General features: G+C 33.4%; 2 protein-coding genes and 1 long non-coding RNA gene across 5 annotated transcripts; 2 read left to right on the top strand and 1 right to left on the bottom strand.

The window, feature by feature from the left end:
- Positions 1-523: 523 nt before the first annotated feature.
- LOC131149893 (uncharacterized) lies at positions 524-4,742 on the bottom strand. Of its 3 annotated transcripts, none has more exons than XM_058100684.1 (3): positions 4,490-4,742; positions 904-1,060; positions 524-788 (listed from the first exon to the last, which is right to left on the bottom strand). In XM_058100684.1, the coding sequence occupies exons 2-3, from the start codon at positions 1,057-1,059 to the stop codon at positions 741-743; spliced, it is 204 nt and encodes a 67-aa protein (XP_057956667.1). In that variant the 5' UTR covers position 1,060; positions 4,490-4,742; the 3' UTR covers positions 524-740. The 3 variants fall into 3 exon arrangements, with proteins under 3 accessions (XP_057956667.1, XP_057956668.1, XP_057956666.1); XM_058100685.1 differs by having other exon boundaries at positions 4,494-4,630; XM_058100683.1 differs by having other exon boundaries at positions 524-1,060.
- A 2,094-nt stretch (positions 4,743-6,836) lies between these two features.
- LOC131149894 (uncharacterized) lies at positions 6,837-8,258 on the top strand. Its single transcript, XR_009135320.1, has 2 exons — positions 6,837-7,282; positions 8,057-8,258. It is a non-coding gene; the product is annotated as an uncharacterized LOC131149894 (long non-coding RNA).
- A 5,838-nt stretch (positions 8,259-14,096) lies between these two features.
- On the top strand, positions 14,097-14,417 carry LOC131148153 (LOB domain-containing protein 23-like). Its single transcript, XM_058097891.1, has one exon. The coding sequence runs from the start codon at positions 14,097-14,099 to the stop codon at positions 14,415-14,417; it is 321 nt and encodes a 106-aa protein (XP_057953874.1).
- Positions 14,418-21,283: the final 6,866 nt, after the last annotated feature.

Genomic DNA, 21,283 nt, shown 5'->3' with positions numbered 1-21,283 from the left:
TGTTCAATTTACGCTTAAATAAATATTTATTTCCAAAAATATTTTTCTAAATAATTTAAAATAACTATTTTTTAAAAAAAATTTATGAAAAAATACATATGAAAAATAATTTCAAACTATAGATATAATAAATCATCTAAAAAAAGTACTTTTCTTATAAGTGGTTCAAAACGATTTGTAAATTAGTTAAATATACCACATTTGTTTCTTCTACCCTTATATCTATATTTAATTTATTTTTGTTTGAAGCCCTTTTGACATGAAACATCTGTGTTTGGCATCCACATTGAGCGAGCACCTGTCTACCAAACCCCACCCTTTTCCATGCAATGGGAAAGATTCACTCCAACATCTACCTCCCCAATTATATTTAGATGAAAAATCCCTTCCTCTGCATTTGAGAAGGCACAAATCTAAAATTCAAAGTCCCAAATATAAAGTGTTTTTTTTTTTTCTCGCTTGAATTTTATGTCCATTTCTTTTTTACCAATCCAACTTGAAGGCCAACTCGAGGGGGGAGGGGTTCAAAACAAGAGGAACCATGAGATTTGAAACACAGAACAAGTAAGGACATGAGGGAGTTTCGACTTCCACTGCTCGTGACAAAGTAGGCAAACTAGGGAATTATTAAAATGAAATACACAGGCAGAGACCACACTCTGTTCGAGTCCAGGGCATATTATGGTGGTCTAGTTTGAGCTGCAGCCAATTTACTTGTGCTGCATAAACAACACTTCCTCTCAGTCTTTCTTTCCAATCCCATGAGACATATTATAAATTCCGCGTCCCTGGACAAAGGCATATACACAACAACCATGTCACGAGAATTGCTGGGAAAATTTTATACTTCTCCTCTCTCTTAGATGCATGGCCTGGAAAACTATGAGTCGAACAGAGACTTACTATAAGAAACAAGGAGGTAGCCGCCAAAGCAAAAGGAATAGCAACTGAGGTGATCTTGTCATATGGGCCTTTCAGGTACGTATGCTTCTGGATGCTCTGGTAGTATTTTTGCTTTTCCAAAACCCTTTCTCGGGGTACGAAGGGTGGCTCTGACATCCTGCAACATAATTTCAAACTTAAGCACATGACATCACAGAAAAAAAAAACTACTTCCTCCAAAATATAAAAAGAAGCATAAAAGCAAACGCAAGAAGAAAAACTCTCCCTTTCAATTCATTTTCACAATTTTATTTATGTTTCTTTCCCCTAAAAATGAAAAGCCATCTTGCTTGGCTACCCTCTCCCTCTATTGATATTGCAAAGGTTTGATTTTGTTGGCTGCTCTCAGAGACCTTGTTAAATTGCTCTTTTGAGGCTACCCCCAATTAGGTTGCCAACTGATAGTGTACATCCGTCTATTAGCCCAGCATGATCCAAAGTGCACTGGCTGTCATGGGTATTCATTGTGTTGCAGCTGGTTCTGTTCTTGAAAATTAAGGCCAAGTAAGTGACAGCATACATATGCTAAATAAGCAAAAGGCTTATATGTTCAACCTAGCCCTACTGAGGGGTGTATTTCTAACATATACCACCAACCAGAGGTAGGCTTAGACCGAAACAAGCAAAGGACACAAATTTAGCTGCTTTATGGGCCTGCAAAGGCTCCACATATTATTCTCTATTCTATAATATTAGGGGAAGAAATTCTAGTCTCTTCCTTTTGGCTCTTTTCTAATTTTTGGTTCTAGATATTGATAAATGTTTTAAAAAATAATAATAATAATAATAACTTAGAGCACCCACTTACATTTATATTTTATACTTTCTTGAAACTAATAATTACTCAAATTTTTAAAAATAAATTTCAAAATTTTGAGATGAAATAATGCGTAATACTTGTATGCACATATCACGTGCTCAACCACCAATTTCAATTAAGAGAAGCATGTGCAGCAATAACCTTTTATCCAAATCAGGACCCAAGATGCCATGATAAAGCAAGATTGAATAATTGAAAGCAAAAGATTAGGTCGCAACAACAGATCGGAATATATTATAAGAAAAAACGGCCTTAAAAAAAATTTTCTAAGTAATGAAGATATCTTAGAATAGGTATGATGCAAATTCCTAATAGCAAGGCAGGACTTCAACAACTTGGATAATTGCAAATGAAATGTAGAGAAATCCTTGCTCAGTAACATCAAAAGATAGATGAAAAAGTCATTAGTCATTGCAAGCCAGAGACAATTGCAAGAGTTACTTTGATAACAAATTCCTACTTTTTAAGGATTACTTTATATCTACTTGTAAAAAGTTAGCTCTGCACATACTAAGCTGGAAGAAAATCCTGAAAGTAAGAAGAATTGTCCACCATTATTTCTGGAATGTCACAGGAAATGGAGAGAAGACCTACATTTCCTATGAGAGAAGCCCTACATTTTGTCAGACAATTGGCACCCACATAGTCCCCTTTTGGAAACATGTAGAGAGAATGTTACTAGGGGCTTTCATCTGCCCTTGAATGCTGAAGTATCAGCTACTGTGGATGGTGAAATCTGGGGTTGCCCAAGAAGACTAACAAGGGCAATTGCTGAAATTAAGAATAATACTACTTTTTAGCCTTGTTCTGTGCAGGAAGATAAGAGTGATCGGGACTGCCTCTAATTGCAAATCTTCACTCTTGACTCAGGTTGGTGATGCAGGGGAAGCATCAAGGCTTTGCAGCCATGGAGAAATTAGAAGAAATAGAAGGGATGAAGGAAAGGGAAGAGAGTGGAGAGGAGATGAATTCACGTTCAAATGTTCAATTCCAATTCAAATTCATCAATAACTGCTCACAACATGACTTTCTTGCACCATTTATAAGAAAGCCTAAACACATAAAATTATACACATACCCCTTAAACTAATTAAATTACAAACATACCCCTTAGAATACACAAATATTACAAAAAAACCCCTAAATACACATAATACTATATTAATTAAACTAAAAACGTAGTAAACTACTAACTAAACCCAACAATTATCAATTTGATTCTCCTTTAAGTAGTCTTCAATATGGATCTTCCCAAGGTCTTACTTCTTGCCCTACATCAGTTGGCATTTTTTGAGGAAAAACCATAATACAGTTTTTTTGTGGCATAAGGCTGGTTCAAGGATGTATTCCAAAACATGCTTTTACTGCTTGGATGGCTATGTGGAATCAGCTAAGTACTCTTGACAGGGTTGCTAATTGGGGGGAAATCCAGATAAAGACATGCCAATTATGCGATAGCCAAGATGAGAGCAAAAGTCATCTCTTTTTTACTGTTAAACTACAGTGAGCATTTATCAAAAAGTTATCAGTTCACTGCAACTCAACAGAAACTCCAGCAATTGAGATGATGAGCTTCAAAAGATTTCCAGTCTGGAAAACATCCTATCTGGGGTTTTATATAAAATTGCTTGAGTTGCCTCTATCTACAACATATGGAAGCCCAAGAATTCTGCTGTCTTCAGAAAAAATCTTACTATCCCTGATGCTGTGGGAATAAAGATATGGGAGGAAATGGAAAATGAGATTTTCGTTATGTTTGATATAAGGCCTTTGAGCTAAGGCTAGGTGTCACAGGGTGACAATGTAAAAAACAGGGGAGATAAAAACCGTATATGTAGCTGTATAGGGATTTGAATGGTAAAATTAAACTCTTTGAGTAAATAAATGTAATGTTGCTTTGTTGGACAAATGATAGAAGTAAGCCCTTTCACACAAATCATACATGTGTATTGTGGTGCTGGTTCTTGATGAGCTATTGCTTGGTGGCTATTTGTTATGTTTATAACCCATATGTACTCATGGTTGTGTGTAATATTACTCTCCCAGTTACACTGTGGTTTAGGCTACTAGGTGACATGCAATTGTGTTTGCAAGCTCGATCAAGTAAACATTGACTGACTTGATCGGGAGCAATTGACAAGTGTCACACAAGCTTTCTAAGTGACAAGGACCACCGTGGTTTAGGTGGCTAGTGCGGTTGTGTCTGCAAGCTTGATCAAGTAAACACTAACCGACTTGATAGGGAGAGCTATTGACAAGTGCCACGGGAACCCTCTCAGTGTCAAGACTCTTGGATTGGGATGCTCACAAGCAACGTTTACCTCAACAAAACCTAACAGATAAGGCCATAACACCTTAGCAATTATACACACAGTAATCCAAACCTAAGCCACGCCCATAGATCCAACACTAACTAAATTAATATTCATGGGTTCAAGCTCGCCGAGCACCGAGCAGACACGCACATCCTAACAAGAAATACAATCAGCTAAACTCGAGTTCAGCCCAACACTAACCAAAAAAGCAAGCTGCATCGAGACCTCACAAGGACACAAATATCCATAGAAAATCAATTATACAAACTCTCGCGCATCAAAGAACAGTACTGTAACCAGAACCAGATCAGCATAAAAATACACAGGCAAAAACCCTAGATCGAAGAAGGAGTCAAAGCGATAGGCAAAATCCTTATCTTGGGGGGAGAGAGAGAGAGAGAGAGAGAAATACTTGCGTGACGCAGAGAGTGTTGAGGAGAAGAAGGAGGAGACGGGGCAGCAGCTACCGGAGATGGGAGAAAAGTCGGTTAACGACTCTCGAACCTCTGTAATGGCGAAGTAGAAAGTGCGGACTGTGGAGTAAGAAATGGACGGACAGCAAGACCGCAACAGGGGTTTGGCCCGGTTGGGGTTGTCTCCGGTTATGTCTATCAGGTATTATACCTATGGCCAGTAAAAAGTCGCCATGTCATGATACTTTTTCTGTTAAAAAGAGTTGAAAGGGCTGCCTATTTCCTATAAAATATCTTATTTTAATATTTAAACTCATACCAAAAAGGGATAAGGGAGGAATTAATTTTTAACATTATCTATCACTTAATATTGGATATTTTATATTAAAAAATATATTTTTGATAAATATTATATAACAGGTATCGATTTTATTTTACTTAAGTATACATTAAATCTAATATATTAGTTTTAACATTTTTTAAAGTATTAACTACTAAAATATAATGGTGAAAGTTATATTTAATTTTACTTATATAAACACAGTTATCAAACTTTATTTAAAGATTTATTTTTTATTTTTTGAAATAACTTTATCTTATATTCTTTATTGATATTTATATTTTGTTAGATAACTAAATGACACTATTATCTTTTATAGTTTTGGTATTTGTTAGTGCACATAAAATCGAGTAAATTAAATTTTTTCAAAAACTTCTATAATTTTGGAAAACATAATCTTATGGACTTTCATGTATATCATTGTCTTTATTTTTGAGTCATAAGGTTGTCTTGAGTACATTAAGTATTTGTATGATGCAAAAATCTTCTGAATTGCATGCTTTTATAACTTGCAGGTTTGAGAAATGTTCTATTTATGGACAACATGTTGCCGAAAATTTGTTAAATTTCTTCCAAAATAATCAAAGTCATATACCATATTTGTGAGAATGATTATAGTGTGCTGAATGTTAAAATATTTTTGAAAGGATGAGTGAAGTTCAAATGAATTTTGAACTTCATTTTTAAATTTATTTTTACATGTATTAAGTGAAAATTCCATCAATAATGGACTCATTTGCATTATTTGATTCTTATAATTATTTTTGAGTCCTAAAGAAGCCATGTAAACCATTATCAACATCATATTCTATTTTTTCATACAACTATAGTATGATATAGATTGTTTGTGGGATGCATAAACACATTACATTATTTAATAATGATTATATGAAAATCTTGTGCACTATAAAATTCATTAATTACTTGTTGGATTATTGTGAACTCTTTATTGTAAACACCCAGGTTTCGAACATCTCTATGGAACATGTCCTATTTATAGTGTAGAGACCCAAACCTGTATAAGCAGGATTTGTTGACGAAGGATAACATTCGTCGACGAAGTCCTTCAGAGCCTCGTCGACGAAATTCAGAGTCTCATCAATGAGAAAATGCCGAGGGGTTTTGGGAGGTTCTCGGGAAATCCTCGTCGACGAAATTCAGGGCCTCATCGATGATTTGTGTGGTGGATTCGTCGACGAAGACGCCGCCTCGTCGACGAATTGGACTAGGTCAAAGGCCCTATAAATATTCCATTTAAGTTGCTTAGGCACTAAGCTTCTCCCAAAAGCTCTCTCTCTCTCTAACCTGCGAATCTCTCTCTCTCTCTCTCTCTCTCTAGGATTCTCAGTCGTTTGTCGTCCGTTTCCAAAAACGGAGGGTACTATGTGGATCAGAAGAGAAAACTCTACGAGTTTAGCGGATCGGATCGTCGTTTCGGAGATTTTCAGGTCTTTCCCAAAAATCGAGGTAGGGATTTGATCTTAGTTTTGATTGGATATTTGGATAGCAGTAGAAAACATAGTAAGGTTATGTTCTGTGGTTTTAGGTTTTCGGGATCCCGCGTTGTCGATTTGGATCGTGTTCGTACGAAATTTCGTTTCGAGTATAAGGTAAGGGGAATTTGATTGCAACAGCATTTTTAGAAAACTAAACCACTAAAAAGCCAGTGTATGTTATTATGTATGATTTAACCATTTATTTGCTAAATTTTACCGAGTAGAAATGTTGGTTTTACGATTTTACGATTTTTGGTAAAAACAAGGATTTCGGCGTATGATCTCCAAACTTTACAAAAATCAGTTATTTGCATTTATACTATAGTAGGAGATGCTTGAATCCTTTACTTATTCATTTAAATGATATTTACTTGATTTCTATCATTTAGCGGATTTTGGATTAAACTTGTATGATATATGTTGAAATGAAAATGAATGGATTTTCTATACTATTGATATAGAATATGGGAACGAAGTTCCAATTTGTTATATTGGGAATGTGATAAACAGAGGCCAGTGATGCACCGAGTTGAATCAGTAAACAAAGAGGGGGAAACTGAGTGGAAAGGCACCGATTTGAACCCAATGTGATTATCTGAATTTGTGAAAAATACTGGAATTGCACAGGTTACTGTTTTGCTATAAATTGTATATATGATAGTGGAACCATAGCTTGTGACCAAAAGAGGTTGAAAGAAACTTCAGTAAAAGGGGTTGAAAAATACTCCAGTTCGGGGGTTGAAATAAACTCCTAGGGCTAGGTACTGATGCTAGCAGTACAATGCAACTATACATGAGAAATCAGTATGGGTACGTTAGATGGTCGACTTGCGAGGAGTTAGTAAGTTGCTGGTAAAAATAAACCAGGGGGCGGTCGGATCATAAAAGATGCTCGACTTTTGTCTGCACGAACAAGACACTGTCAGAGGCAATCAGTGCACAACCCGTGCCATGAGGTAAATAGGCAAACTGTCATACCAAGCTGGAGTTGTTCTAATAGTCATATGCATGATTTAAATACTTTATGTGCAAATGAATGTTATGTGATACAGTATTATAAACAAATGTTTTGAATGCATGAGTTTTTATTAAAATATGCATGTACGCAGTCACACACTGTTGTAACTCCTTCTTCCTTACTGAGAGGTGTCTTACCATATCTTACAACCTTTGTTTTTAGGTCCATCAGTGCGTTGGTCCTAGTAGTTAAAGGACTAGGGAGATTATTTTGGTTAGCTTACGTAAGCATATGAATTTTGTATTAAACTTGGATGAAGTTTCTTTTTGGAGGGTTGTAATAATGAAAATTATTCTAAGTCCGAATTTATGTAAATTATGGATGAATTAGTAAGCTCTGGTATAAGTCTAGTAGAAATCCCAATGGATGTTTATGTTTTTCCGCGACATTTACATCATGATTTTGTATAATTTATACATGTATGTCCCTGTTTAGGGCGGGTTGTTTCCATATCTTGAACATGTATAGGTATTTGGTATAAGTGCGTGACACCTGGGTCCATATAAAAAGGGTCAGGTCGTTACATATAGGGGAAATGCTACCAAAATTTCTCAAAAATGATAAAACTTAGCTATTTAAAATAGTGTCATTTTTTTTTTTAACTTTGTTCGAATGTTCGATTATTTTTCTATCAAATCATTGATACTTATAATACGTATATGGCCAAAAATCGTATACTAATTTTTTATTTTTTATAATTCTTAATTTGTAGGGTTTGCGGTTGTCACAACATCAACACGATACCATGCACTGCAGTAGGATGCAGCTTTTGATTTTGTTTGTTTGTTTGTTTGTTTTTTTTTTTTGTTATCTGAACATATGAGATTCATGTATAAAACATTCAGAATTTGTATAATGTATTTGTATTTGATTTTGATTTAGAATTTTTAATAATTTATGAATCTTTTTAATTATTATGGTTTAATGTTATCTATGCAAAAAATGTAATTACAAATTTTCACAAGAATTAATGATTAAAAAAATATTAATTTTAAATTATTAGTGATGATTTGAAAATCATTACTAATAATTGTGTATAGATATTAGTGAAGGATCAAAATCGTCACTAATATTATGCTATTAATGACGAATTTTGATCTTTCACTAAAGGTCAAGTATTAGTGATGGTTTTGATCATTCACTTAAGCCCAACTATTAGTGATGAATTATGATCTTTCACTAAAGGCCAAGTATTAGTGACGGTTTTGATTCTTCACTAACACTCTACTATTAGTGACGGTTTTAGGATTCATCACTAATAGTAGAGTATTAGTGACGGTTTTGATCCTTCGCTAACACTACACTATTAATGTCGACTTTGAAATTCGTCACTAATACCCTTTTATTAGTGACAAATTTGTGTCGAACCAATATAGAATTTATAGTGACGATATTAGGGTTATAGTGACAGTTATAATCTGTCACTAATACTACATTATTAGTGACGATTTCAAAATTTATCAGTAATAATTAGTAGTAACGGCAGATATAGCAACTAATTTAAAACTATCACTAATACTTATAAATTCGTCACTAATAGTATTAGTGACGATTTTATGATTATTAATGACAGTTTTGATCTTTTACTAATTACCTTATTTTTTGTAGTGATCATAAGAGAGTGCATATATTTGAGCTTTTAAGGTTGTACATCTCTACTTGTATTTAGAAGCATGTTTATATGTAAGAAAAATATTTTTAATGTACCGGTTGGGTTCAACCCAAAAATTGAATTGGGGAATCTCAGCACCGTAAGCGAGACCTATTGAGTTCAGCTTGTAAATTGAATTGGATAGTTTTCGCCCCGTAAGGGAGACCAGTTGGGCACAACCTGGTAATTTGAGCTAGGGTTTACCTTGCCCTGAAAGGAAATATTGTAATGACTTCTGCTCCGCTCATGTAAGTGAGCAAGGATAGTGAAATCCTTAGGGGGTGTGCCTAAGGTGGGAACATAGGCTGGTTTGGCCGAATCTCGATAAATATCATGTGTTGCTCTCTCTCTCTATCTCATTTAGTTACTGTACTTTAAATTTCCATATGTGTATGCTTGTTTATTCATATTTCTAATTATTTGCATACACACTTTTATTTAAATGAGATATGCTGCACGTGTATGTTCACACTTATAGCTTAATCATTTTACATATATGACCATAATTAAAATGGGATATGATATGTGGTGAATTGAGGTAAATGTTTAATTTAACAAAAATGTTTTAAAATCCAATTCACCCCTTCTTGGGATCGCACCAATTTCAACACAAAATAACATCCAAATATTCAAAATTCAAAATTTGCGCAAGGTGTCCCAAGCCAAACTGTCGACGATTTCAAGCAGTATGTAAATTGCCTGTTTCACTGCACTGCTGCACCCTGATTTCCTTTATGCTTTTCCTTAGAATGTGAGCCACATTCATAACAATAACTATAAAAACTAAGAAAATGCCAAATGAATAGAGGCAAAACACTTTAATACATGTATGCAAAAATAAGAGAGATTCAAAATTGTAATAACTGTCATGAAATTAAAATTATGAGTCATACAATGAAATTGTGGGAAAGGGTCGTTGAACAAAGATTAAGGCTAGAAACGAAGGTCTCAGAAAATCAATTTGATTTTATGCCTCGGAGATCTACCACAGAAGGTATATATTTTTTAAGAAGATTAATGAAAAATTTAGGGAAAAGAAAAGGGATTTGTATATGGTATTTATTGACTTAGAGAAAGCATATGATAAGGTACCTAGAGAAGTTTTATGGTGGGTTTTAGAAGAAAAAAACAAGTATATGTAGTAGGTATACTTGTAAACACCCCATTTTGTCCTGGGCCAATATAACAAAATTATACAAATTTTTATTCCATAAAATGAAGAAAAAATAGAAAAATATGAAGTACAAGGAAATGAATTTTACATTGAAAAAGAATAAAAAAAAAAGAAGGAAAAAATCAATAAAGAGGTGGGCTAGCATCTTCAGCTCTAAAATTCAAGCTTGCAAAAAAGGACTCAATAATTAGACATGTGAAGAATATGTGAAAATTGAAAGTAAACACAGATTGATTAAATTTAATACTGATTAGTCAATCAGTATTAAGTAGAATGGTTCCCAAGCCTATAAATAGAGGCTTTCTGAGGGTGAGAGAAAACACAGATAGAGACAGAAGAGCATACATGTAATTGTGAGTGAAAATCAGAGTGTGGATCGTTGAGAGACTGTAATCGAGAGTGAGCAATAGAGCTTGAAATTTAGAGGAGAATTTGTGAAAGAGAACTTGTCCGAGTTCAGACAGAGGAGATTGGAGTGCGAGAGTTAATTTTTGAGGTTTGAAGATTGCAGAGGGCAATTAGAGAAGAATCGAAGGTTGGTATCAAGCTTGAAGACAGAAGGTTTGTCAAATTTTTAAAATTTTAGGAGAGGTTTATATCTTTTTGCTCAAATTTAAAAGAGGTCAATGTCTTTTATCCTTTAATGTAATATAACATCATAATGCAATGTAATACATCAATAGTCATATTATAATGAATTATAATTGATATTAATGTGTGAATTAGAATTTGCCTAGTTTGCTAATATCGGACATTTTAAATTATATATAATTTCTCATATAATATAAAATAACACTATAATAACTAAATGACCAAAGTATATTAATATGTTATTTTTTATATATGTATGAATATATGGACGGTTGTATGCGTACAAGCACGTTTATTCTCATGGACGTGTATTATGTAAGACCGACCGTTTGTATACGTATGTCTATGGTGAGCGATGAGTTATTTTTTATTGTGTTACAAATTGAATCTAATATGAATCTAGTGGACCAAAAAAAATTATGAGAAAGCAATAAAACTTTTAAGTGACATTTAGTAATTGGGAATTCAAATTAGGATTTGAGTTGAGTGGTTCTAGTTCCTAATGTTTGGTTTGTGATTCCATTCCGCAAGAATTAAATTCCTCTTTTAACCCACTTTTTGATTCTTATCTCTTAGCTCGTACTTAAGTTTGTAGTAATATTATACTCAATTCTTGTTTATTGTAGAAATTTGATTCCTCTTTTAGCTTACTTTTCGATTCTTATCTTTTTAACTCGTAATTAAATTTTGAATTATGAAAGTAAGTATTGTGCATGTTAGTAATTACCGTACATGCAACACACATATTGTCATATGACTGTTAATTTATTGTATTATTATTTTAGATAAGAACTATTAGCACTCCAAAAAGTGCTATTGGCACTCTACATTTATTTTTAATATATTATTAAATGACAAATTTACACCTCAAGCTTCATTTTTTTCACCCTCCATTTCCACTTCACAAGTGAAGAAAAGGGACAAATCTGTCATTTAATTATGTGAGAAAAAAATGATAATGATGTTTTTTAGAGTACCAATTGCACCTCTTTAATTTAATATGATAAATAAATAAAATATTAATTATTAATGTCATTGAATATAAACTATAATAATAAAGTTTGATGATTTTATAATACACAAAAGAATATTATGTAATGAAATATAATAATATTATATAATAATTATTTATTTTATTCATTAATTTACAAAAAAATTTTATACCATGTAGTAGAATAATTTATAAATTAGACCCATTCTAATTTTATGTCCGCATATACTAAACATTATATTATAATTCTAATTTTATTTTTTGTCAAACTAAACATGAGAGTGAATCTAACATTTCATTTTCTATTCCAACTTTAATCGAGCTAAATGATACCTTATTAATTTAGATCAAAATTAGAATTTGGTTTCGGACTAAGTTGAAATCAAGTGTGTGAGAATGCAATTTAAAAGAAAATTGAAATTGAATTCTTATAAACAAACAACATGAATCAGAGCTACGTACCATTCTATTTTCAATAAAAATTGATTTGAATTACCAAACCCCCACCTTAATTATTTATTTACTAGCAGAGATCTCCTCGCTATGCTTGAGGATAATTTTAATAATTTTTTTTAAAAAAAATTTAACAACCAAATTTAAATTATGAGTAAAAAATTATTGGACGTTGGCATTTTGATAACATTGACAAAATTAATGAACACTTATCTATAATTTGATTTTTTTTCATCTAATATATAATAAAATTCATAGGTGAAGAATGGTAGGCATCTCATATGATTATATGAAATTGTGTAAATATAATTATTCAAAATTAAGTAATTTTTTGTTTTGAAATTCATCTAAAAAAGTGTCTTCCAATCACGATTGATTGTTTAGGTATATTTGTAAATATAGTAAATAATATGCGAAGTATAATCGAGTAAATGCTGATAATGATATTATTAATAGTAAAAAAATGAATAGTGTGTAATTAAATATACTGACGTTATATAACAATTATCAATTTTATTTATTAATTTAAAAACATTTTTTTATACCATGTAGTAGCATAATTTATAAATTAGACTCATTTCGATTTTTATGTTGACATATTTTAATGTTGTGACAAACTGAACATGAGAGGGGATTCGACACTTCATTTCTAATTCTAACTTTAATCATGAGCTAAATACTACCTTAATATTTTAGATCAAAATTAGAATTTGGATGTGGACTATGTTGGAATTAGTAGTGTGATAATTCAATTTAAATGCAAATCAGAATTATATTCTTATGAACGAACGACATGAATTGGAGCTAATCATTTGATTTCAATTTCTCAAATTGACTTTGAATTACCAAAGCCTATCTTGAGTATTCACTAATTTATTTACTCAACTATTTTGCAAACACTGCATGAGGTGAGGGAGTTAAGTACACAAACCCTTTAACTCATTCTAACAAGAGATGGAGAATTAAAAAATTAGAAAAAAGAAAAGAAAAAGAAAAAAAAGAAAGGATTGTGCTTGTCTGTGCTAATTAATCAATTCTTCTCAAAAGGATGGAAGAGAGAAGAACAAATTAACCTAGAATTCAAAGTCAGATTCTTCTCCTCCTACCATATTTAACACGCCACCAAAACTAGAATTATGGTTCAGGGCCTCTTACTTCCTTTATAAATTTTTAATTTTGGAGAACTAATGGATGGAAGACCACCTCTTCATGCCTAAACACATGCCTGTGATATGAATAATTCCACATGATAATCTCCATATTTAACAAATCATACCCAATGAAATCCTCTCGTATTACCTCTTTCTCTAACACCAAAAGATTAAGAATATTTTGTTGGTGTGTTTTCAGTAGTATTTTCTTGGAACAAGCCATGATTTCAAATCGTTGCGCTGCATGCAAGTACTTGAGAAGAAAGTGCGCTTCTGATTGCATTTTCTCTCCCTATTTTCCTTCTAACAATCCTCAGAGATTTGCTTGCGTTCACAGAATCTACGGTGCCAGTAATGTTGGAAAAATGCTGCAGGTAATTAGGTAGTTGTTTTATTGTTATTACTAAAAATTCATACATATGTTTAAAAAATAAGGGTGGAAGAACTAAGAAGTTGCAACTACAAACCTACACTTTTAAAATTAATTCTTTAGATTTATTTATCTTTAATCCATAAACTCATCAACTACTTCTGGGACACCTATAACGGTAATTCCAGTCCTGGGTGCCCACTTAAATACAAGTTTAATTGCATGTCCCAAAGCATCGATGACCGCTCCGGTGCTCTGGGCAAATCACCACCATTCATTTGGTGGATCCATTCGCTTTGAGCGACTAAAATTCCATCAAATCAATGACGAGGATGTGCTCGACACACGTGTGATTGTATATAATGACGATGATGGTATGGTTATTGTTTGATGTGAGGTATGAGCAGCAAGTGCCAGCAGATCGGCGAGGGCAGGTGGCGGATACGCTGTATTTTGAGGCGCAATGCAGAATACAAGATCCAGTGTACGGGTGCGTAAGAACCGTATGTCAACTGTACCAGCAGATACAATGTACAGAGAGTGAGGTAGCCAAGACACGAGCGAAGATTGCCTTCTTCCAAAATGCGCAAGCCCAGTCTTGCGTTTCCTATGCAGATCCCACGCCTACCTTCTCTCCTTTCATGTTGGACCAAGCAGGCACCACTACCCGCTACCCACACTTCGCTACTTAATTCCTTCTTCATTTTTTCCTTTTCCTTTTGGCGGGTTGGTTGATGTTAGTTCTTCATTAATGTTGTTTGTTTGTTTGTTTCTTTTAAATATTTTGACCTTTAATAAATTTAATATGGACAGTCTGCATCTTTTTTTTTTTTTTTTTGTAAAACAAAAAAACATTTTAATGAGATTTCAATTTCAATTTTGAATTGCCAAAAATACACCTTGATGTTCCTTTTTTTTTTTTTATAATTTAATTTGGGTTACCGTTGCATGAGATGAGAATCATTAACTCATACCCAAATGAGAGGATAAAATTTGGGAGAAAAAGAACAGAATTATAAGTATCCATGTGGACTTGTGATGTTACGAACCCGTAATTTCAAGCATTTTCCTTATACAAATGAACTCCTTTTTTTTGTTTTAAGTGAAAGAATAAATTAACCCATTCAAAGTCAAACACCACTAATTTCAACTCCTCTCCTCCTACCATATATTAATTACGTCTCCAAAACTATAATTTTGATGCATAACTAACTCCTCAATTATAAGAAACTAGCAGCTCAAAGGCAATGTCCTCTTGCCTAATTAGTAATCACATGCCCCGACATGAATAAAATCATTTAATATTCTCACTAACTAATGTGTGACATTCATCTACTAGAATAGCGTATGAATGACTTATTTCAACAAAGAACTTGTAGCCTATATTAACCCATTCTTCTCAAAAGGATGGGGGAGAGAAGAACAAATTAACCCAAAATTCATAGTCAACTTCTTCTCCTCTTACCATATTTAACACGCCACCAAAACTAGAATTATGGTTCATGAACCCTTACTTCCTTTATAAATCTTTAATTTTGAAGAACTAATGGATGGAAGAACACCTCTTCATGCTTGTGATATTAACAATTCCACAAAATAATCTCCCTATTTAATAAATCATAACCAATGAAATCCTCACAGCAAACTCATACTCTCTTTTTCTAACACCAAAAGTTGAGAATATTTTGTTGGTGTGTTTTTGGGTGGATTTTCTCGGAACAAGTCATGATTTCAAATCGTTGTGCTGCATGCAAGTACTTGAGAAGAAAGTGCACTTTTGATTGCATTTTCTCTCTTTATTTTCCTTCTAACAATCCTCAGATATTTGCTTGCGTTCACAGAATCTACGATGCTAGTAATGTTGGAAAAATGATGTAGGTAATTAACTAGTTGTTTTATAGTTATTACTAAAAATTCATATATATTATTATTATTTTGTTTAAAAAATAAGGGTGGAAGAACTAAGAAGTTGCAACTACAGACCTACATTTTAAAATTAATTCTCTATATTAATTTATCTTAATTTATATTATCTTTAATTCTTAAATTCATCAACTACCTCTGGGACACCCGAAATGGTAATTCCCGTCATGGATGCCCACTTAAATACAAGTTTAATCTTACAAGGAGAACCAAAGCCCGAAGCATCAACCACCGCCCCACAGGACAAACCACCAACATTCATTTGCTGGATCTATCCACTTATAGTGATTAGACTAAATTTCCACCAAATCAATGACGAGGATGTGCTCGATTTAACTTACACCCAAATGAGAAGATACAAAAATTTGGGAGAAAAAAATAAAATAAAATGTATCTATGCAAAGAATCATGCCATTCTTCATAGGTCCCTCGATTATCATGAATCCATGTCCCAGTACAAAAGAGGAGGGCAGAAGGGTCCACAGGCCTTCTTCTCTCTCTCTTGTGCTGCGATGTGGACTTGTGATGTCACAAACCCGTAATCTCAAGCATTTTCCTTATACAAATGAACTATTTTTTTTAAGTGAAAGAATAAATTAACCCATACAAAGTCAAACACTGCTAATTTCAACTCCTCTCCTCTTACCATATTAATTACATCTCAAAAACTAGAATTTTGATGCATAACTAAGTCCTCAATTATAAAAAACTAGCAGCTGAAAGGCAATGCCCTCATGCCTAATTAGTAATCACATGCCCCGACATGAAAAAATTCATTTAATATTCTCACCATGTCATTTATCCACTAGAATAGCGTATGAATGACTTATTTCAACAAAAAAACTCGTAGTCTTCATGAAGTGAACCCTAACATCTAAGTAAGTTTGTTTCCTTTTTTTTACTAAACCAATCTTCTATTCTTGAACAACGGATAGTCTGGTTTGATATGCCCTGGTTTCTTGCAATGATAACATATTGGAGGTTCATTCTTGCTTTTATTTTCCTTCTTACTCGTCTCTCATTTTTTAGATTTCTTTTTATTGAACTTCCTAGGAAATCTCTTATTTCTTCTATAGAACTTACCTAGTCTCTTAGTGATGAATGCTAATTCATTTTGATCTAAGTCACTTGTCTCACTTTCTTCTTCACTAGAACTGTGGCTAGAAGCTTTTAAAGCAACAGATCTTTTATGCTTTTGATGTAGGACGGGAATGGTCGACCTATGTCCTACGATTCAACCCTCACACAAGCACATACACTTAAACACTTTAATTTAAGAATTTAATTATTCGAACATAAACACAATAAATCATGTTTTATTTCACATGTTCAAGGATTTTGAAAAGGTGTATGACTTGTCTAGCAATTAAGTCCCGATTGGTTCTTTCACAAAGGAATCAAGTTATATACTGAAAAGTTGTTATTTCAAAGATTCAAGAATAAAAGTTCTATGTTAGCAAACTAATATTCATACAATTAATTTTAACTAGCAAGTACCAATATTGCAATCTATGGATCAAATGGGCTATTCAAAGATGTGATTTTAATCTACTAGCAAGGGTTCACAAAATATAAAAAAAATTCAAACACAAGTATTGAAGTTACCAAGATATTGGTTTGGATGACTTGACGTTGTTCCACACGTAGTTAGGTCAAACTGTTGGTCCTTTGTACAAGCTTTGAATCACAAGATGAACACAGCAATGAAGTGTAGATGATGATCGTCGTGTGGGTGTATGAAGACGTTGGCCGTGTGGTGTTGATGGGGGCCGTGAGAATATTAGATGGAGGAGGGGTTGATGGAGTCGTTGGATAGTTTAGTGGTCTCTCACCACTTGATCTCTGGAGAGAACGCCGTTGCCTCACACTACTCACTCACAAGGAGAGGAACAAGCTTTACAAGTTCAAGCAAAGAGATGCTTCTTCAATATTCAACTTCAACTTCATCCCTTGTTCTTACAATAAGAAAGCTATTTATAGGCATAGCCTAGGAGACAAAGCTTTAAACACTCAACAACTCTCAACAATTTTCAACAACAACTCTCAATAACTTTCAACAATAACTCTCAACAACTTTCAACAACTATTAACCTAACACAATTAATACTTACTAAAAGAACAAGGAACTCCAACTCATAAGCACACAAGTCAAGCTTAGTTGTCTTGCATTATTACAATTCAAATTTGAAATTTAAACACATTCCAAAAGGAAGGCCAAAACCGTGTGGGACCCATTGGAGCCATGTGGGGGCCACATGGGTTTTGAGTTGGACTTTGCTTCAATACTTCACTTGGGTCTTCAAGCATGGTCTTCAAGCACCTATTAATCTTGAAATAACATATACACGAAAAATATAAATTAACACAATAGCAAAGTCTTCACATAAAAAAAATTTTCCATCAAAGAAGTAGATGATCTTCAATTAATCCCATGTGTTCCTGCAAAATAGATATAAACAATAGTGGACATCTGGAGGTCGTCCACGTGTCACCATGTCAGCAAAGGAGTGGAGATCGGGTGGTTGTCTATGTGTCATCATATCAGTAAAAGGGATACATAAGGCATGTTGATCCCCATCAGCTTTGGTTCAGGATTCCTTTCTTTTAATGCCATTTCATAGGTAAGAAGTGAACCTATGAGTTCATCTAAAGATGTAGTCTTAAGGTTTCTACCTTCAGTAATAGCTATAGCATTTGGTTCCCATATTGAAGGAAGGCCTCTTAGGATTTTCCTAATCATTTCGTAGGTAGTATAAGTTTTCCCTAAGGCACTTAAGGAATTTATTATGTGGGTAAATCTGGTGTACATACTTGATATTGTTTCATCAGAATTCATCTTGAATGCTTCATATTCACTTGTTAACATATCTATCCTATTGTCTCTAACATCAATAGTTCCTTCATAGTTACTTCCAATTTGTCCCATATTTCTTTAGCCATTGTGCATGCCATGACCCTATTAAATTCGTTAGCATCTAAGGCACAGTATAAAGCATTAAAAGCGCTTGAATTGATTTGAAGCATTTTATAGTCTAAATCAATCGTATATCCTTTTTTTCTTTTGGAATCTGTTTTCCATCAACAATTTTAGTGGGAATAAGGTCTCCATCCATAACTACTTCCCATGCTCTCCAATCCATGTGTTGGAGATAGATTTGCATTCTCTTTTTCCAAAACGTATAATTATGTCCACAAAAAATTGGGGACGAGTTGAGGATTGGCCTTCATCGAAGGGTGCTACTCCTATATTTGCTATTCAATCTTTTTATAGTTTCTTGTTAGGAATTACTATAACCCACTCTGATACCAATTGAAATTAGGAATAGCTTCCCAAGAGGGGGGGGGGGTGAATTGGTTTTTTAAAAAATTTCTTTTAGAATTAGTTCTTTTAAGTTATCAATCTTAGAAACACTCACAATCAATCACAACAAGATCAAACTTTTAATTTTAAGTAAACAATATATGTGTGAAAATTTGCTGCACTCAATATAATCCCTGTATCACAAGTATTCTTCTTCCCAATGTTCAGTTTTTAAATAAACATTCAGATTAATAGGTCAAGGACAATCAACCAACATAGTCCCTTTCGGTTTCCGCAATCAATGCTGATTTATCCAAAACGAATTACCTTTCGATCCATTTAACAACCAAACATTCAGGATTAAATATTAAAAACAACCACGCAGATTATATCCTTGAAAAATAAAGAGTAGAGTAGAGAAAGAAGAACACAAGGATTTTTACGTGGTTCGGTTTCAACATAGCCTACGTCTTCGCCCTTGGCCAAACCGCCAAAGGATTCACTATCACTGTTCCTTTAATAGTAGGAACAAAAAAAATTACAAGTACTCCTTTGGTAAGGCTAGAGCCCGCCATCTCCAAACTTTTCTCCCTTTGTTTAGTCCAACGATTCAACACTCAAATCGTCAACAAGCCCTTTACAATGATAGAGAAACAATATGTACAAAAACTTGCTCCTCAAAGAGCTGATTAGTACAAGTTTAAAACACTAATATACTTTAGTAAATTCAGAATATGAATTTTCAGAATGAAGCTCTTAGAAATTAATTGCCGTGGATATTTCTCAATGAAAGAATTTGCAACTTCAAAGATCAAACACAGTGAGAGTTAGCAGGAACTTCTTATTTTCGAGCAAGGATGTGAGCAATATGAGGTGCTTTCAAAATTTCAGAGTAAGAGAAAGTATGACAGCAGATTGTGAGCTCTTAATAATCTTGGTGTATAATTCAATAAGTCTTAAGGGTATTTATAGATGTATAAAACCTCTTTGCTTGTTCCCAAGGAATACTCAGACTTGTTTCCATAAAATAAACTTATTTTAGTTTCCAAATTTTTGAATTTCAAAAGTTATATCCATTGGGAAACAGAAAATTGTCGCGAGGCAAATGACTGTGAAGTCCTTGACAATCGTCTGTCTATTAAATATGACAGTAGAAATCATAGACAGAAAGGTCGCAATCATCTATCCCTTGAGTGGCAGTCGTCTGTCATCAGAATATAAGGTGCCAGTCGTCTGTCTATAAGATGACAATCGTCTGTCCATGTAAAATATTTGAGCCTTCTAGTAACATATATGGTGGACAGTCGTCTAATGAAAGTTTCACAGAATTCTCACCTTTCACTGATAGTCGTTTGTGGAAGCCTTGACAGTTGTCTGTCAGGCTTCTGTGTTTCAATTTTAAGCCTTTAAATTTAGTCAGTCGTCTGTCTATAATCCCACAGTCGTCTGTCAATTGAAAAATTTCTTTCTTTAATCATTTTTTGATTTCTCTCTCATTTTACTTGGAATATAAATTTGTTTTAACTTTGAAAACATGTTCCAAGTTATTTTTTTATGATCTCTAAGTTTTTTTTGATTAAAGAGCTTCAAAATGAAAACTTCATACTTGAATAAACTTAAAGTACTTTCAAAGACTTGTCATAGTTTCTCAAAACTCTCCTTTGCTCTGATCTGAACTTTCTTTGTGGCTAAAATCTGATTTCTCAAAATATTTTGAACTTTGAGCTCTCATGTTGTTCTACTTTAATCATCATGCTCTTATGGTCTTCAAACTTTAATCCATGCTATCGGTTATTGATTCATGCTTCATGAGTACCTTCAATATGAATTCCTGAGAAAACACAACACTCAACTAAAGCATATTAAATCCTACTTGTTTGTTAGCATCAAGATGGAGTATCAAACCTAGTAAGGCCAACATATATATATATATATATATATATATATATATATATATATATATATTAAAATATTAAATCGGTCAACCGATTTAACCGAATTTTGGTTCAGTCAGTTTTGAGTTTGGTTGATATGGAATTTGGGTTTGGTTTGAATAATGAGATTTTTTAACCGAATCGAACGAATGCTCATCCATACCAAGGAGAAAGTATTCACCATGAATAGTAAAAGATTACGAAAGTAGTCTCACTCTCACCCAAATCCCAAATAAACTTATTTTTTCTTATAGACCACTATACAACTATAGCTTATAATATTTATGTAAGTCCTATGACTAGCACTAGGTAGACATAAATAATGTGGGACTCCAAATATGAGCAAAAAACACAAGAAACCTCAACAAATATCCACCTTGTTATGAATTTTGCTCCTTCA

This window comes from Malania oleifera, chromosome 2, assembly GCF_029873635.1.
Source record: "Malania oleifera isolate guangnan ecotype guangnan chromosome 2, ASM2987363v1, whole genome shotgun sequence".
In the NCBI taxonomy this organism is placed as follows: domain Eukaryota; kingdom Viridiplantae; phylum Streptophyta; class Magnoliopsida; order Santalales; family Ximeniaceae; genus Malania; species Malania oleifera.
This window is presented reverse-complemented; position numbering and strand designations above follow the sequence as displayed.

Bases quoted from the DNA above. Each gene is read 5' to 3' on its own strand.
- LOC131149893 (XM_058100683.1), bottom strand. From the start codon at position 1,059: ATGTCAGAGCCACCCTTCGTACCCCGAGAAAGGGTTTTGGAAAAGCAA.
- LOC131148153 (XM_058097891.1), top strand. From the start codon at position 14,097: ATGGTATGGTTATTGTTTGATGTGAGGTATGAGCAGCAAGTGCCAGCA.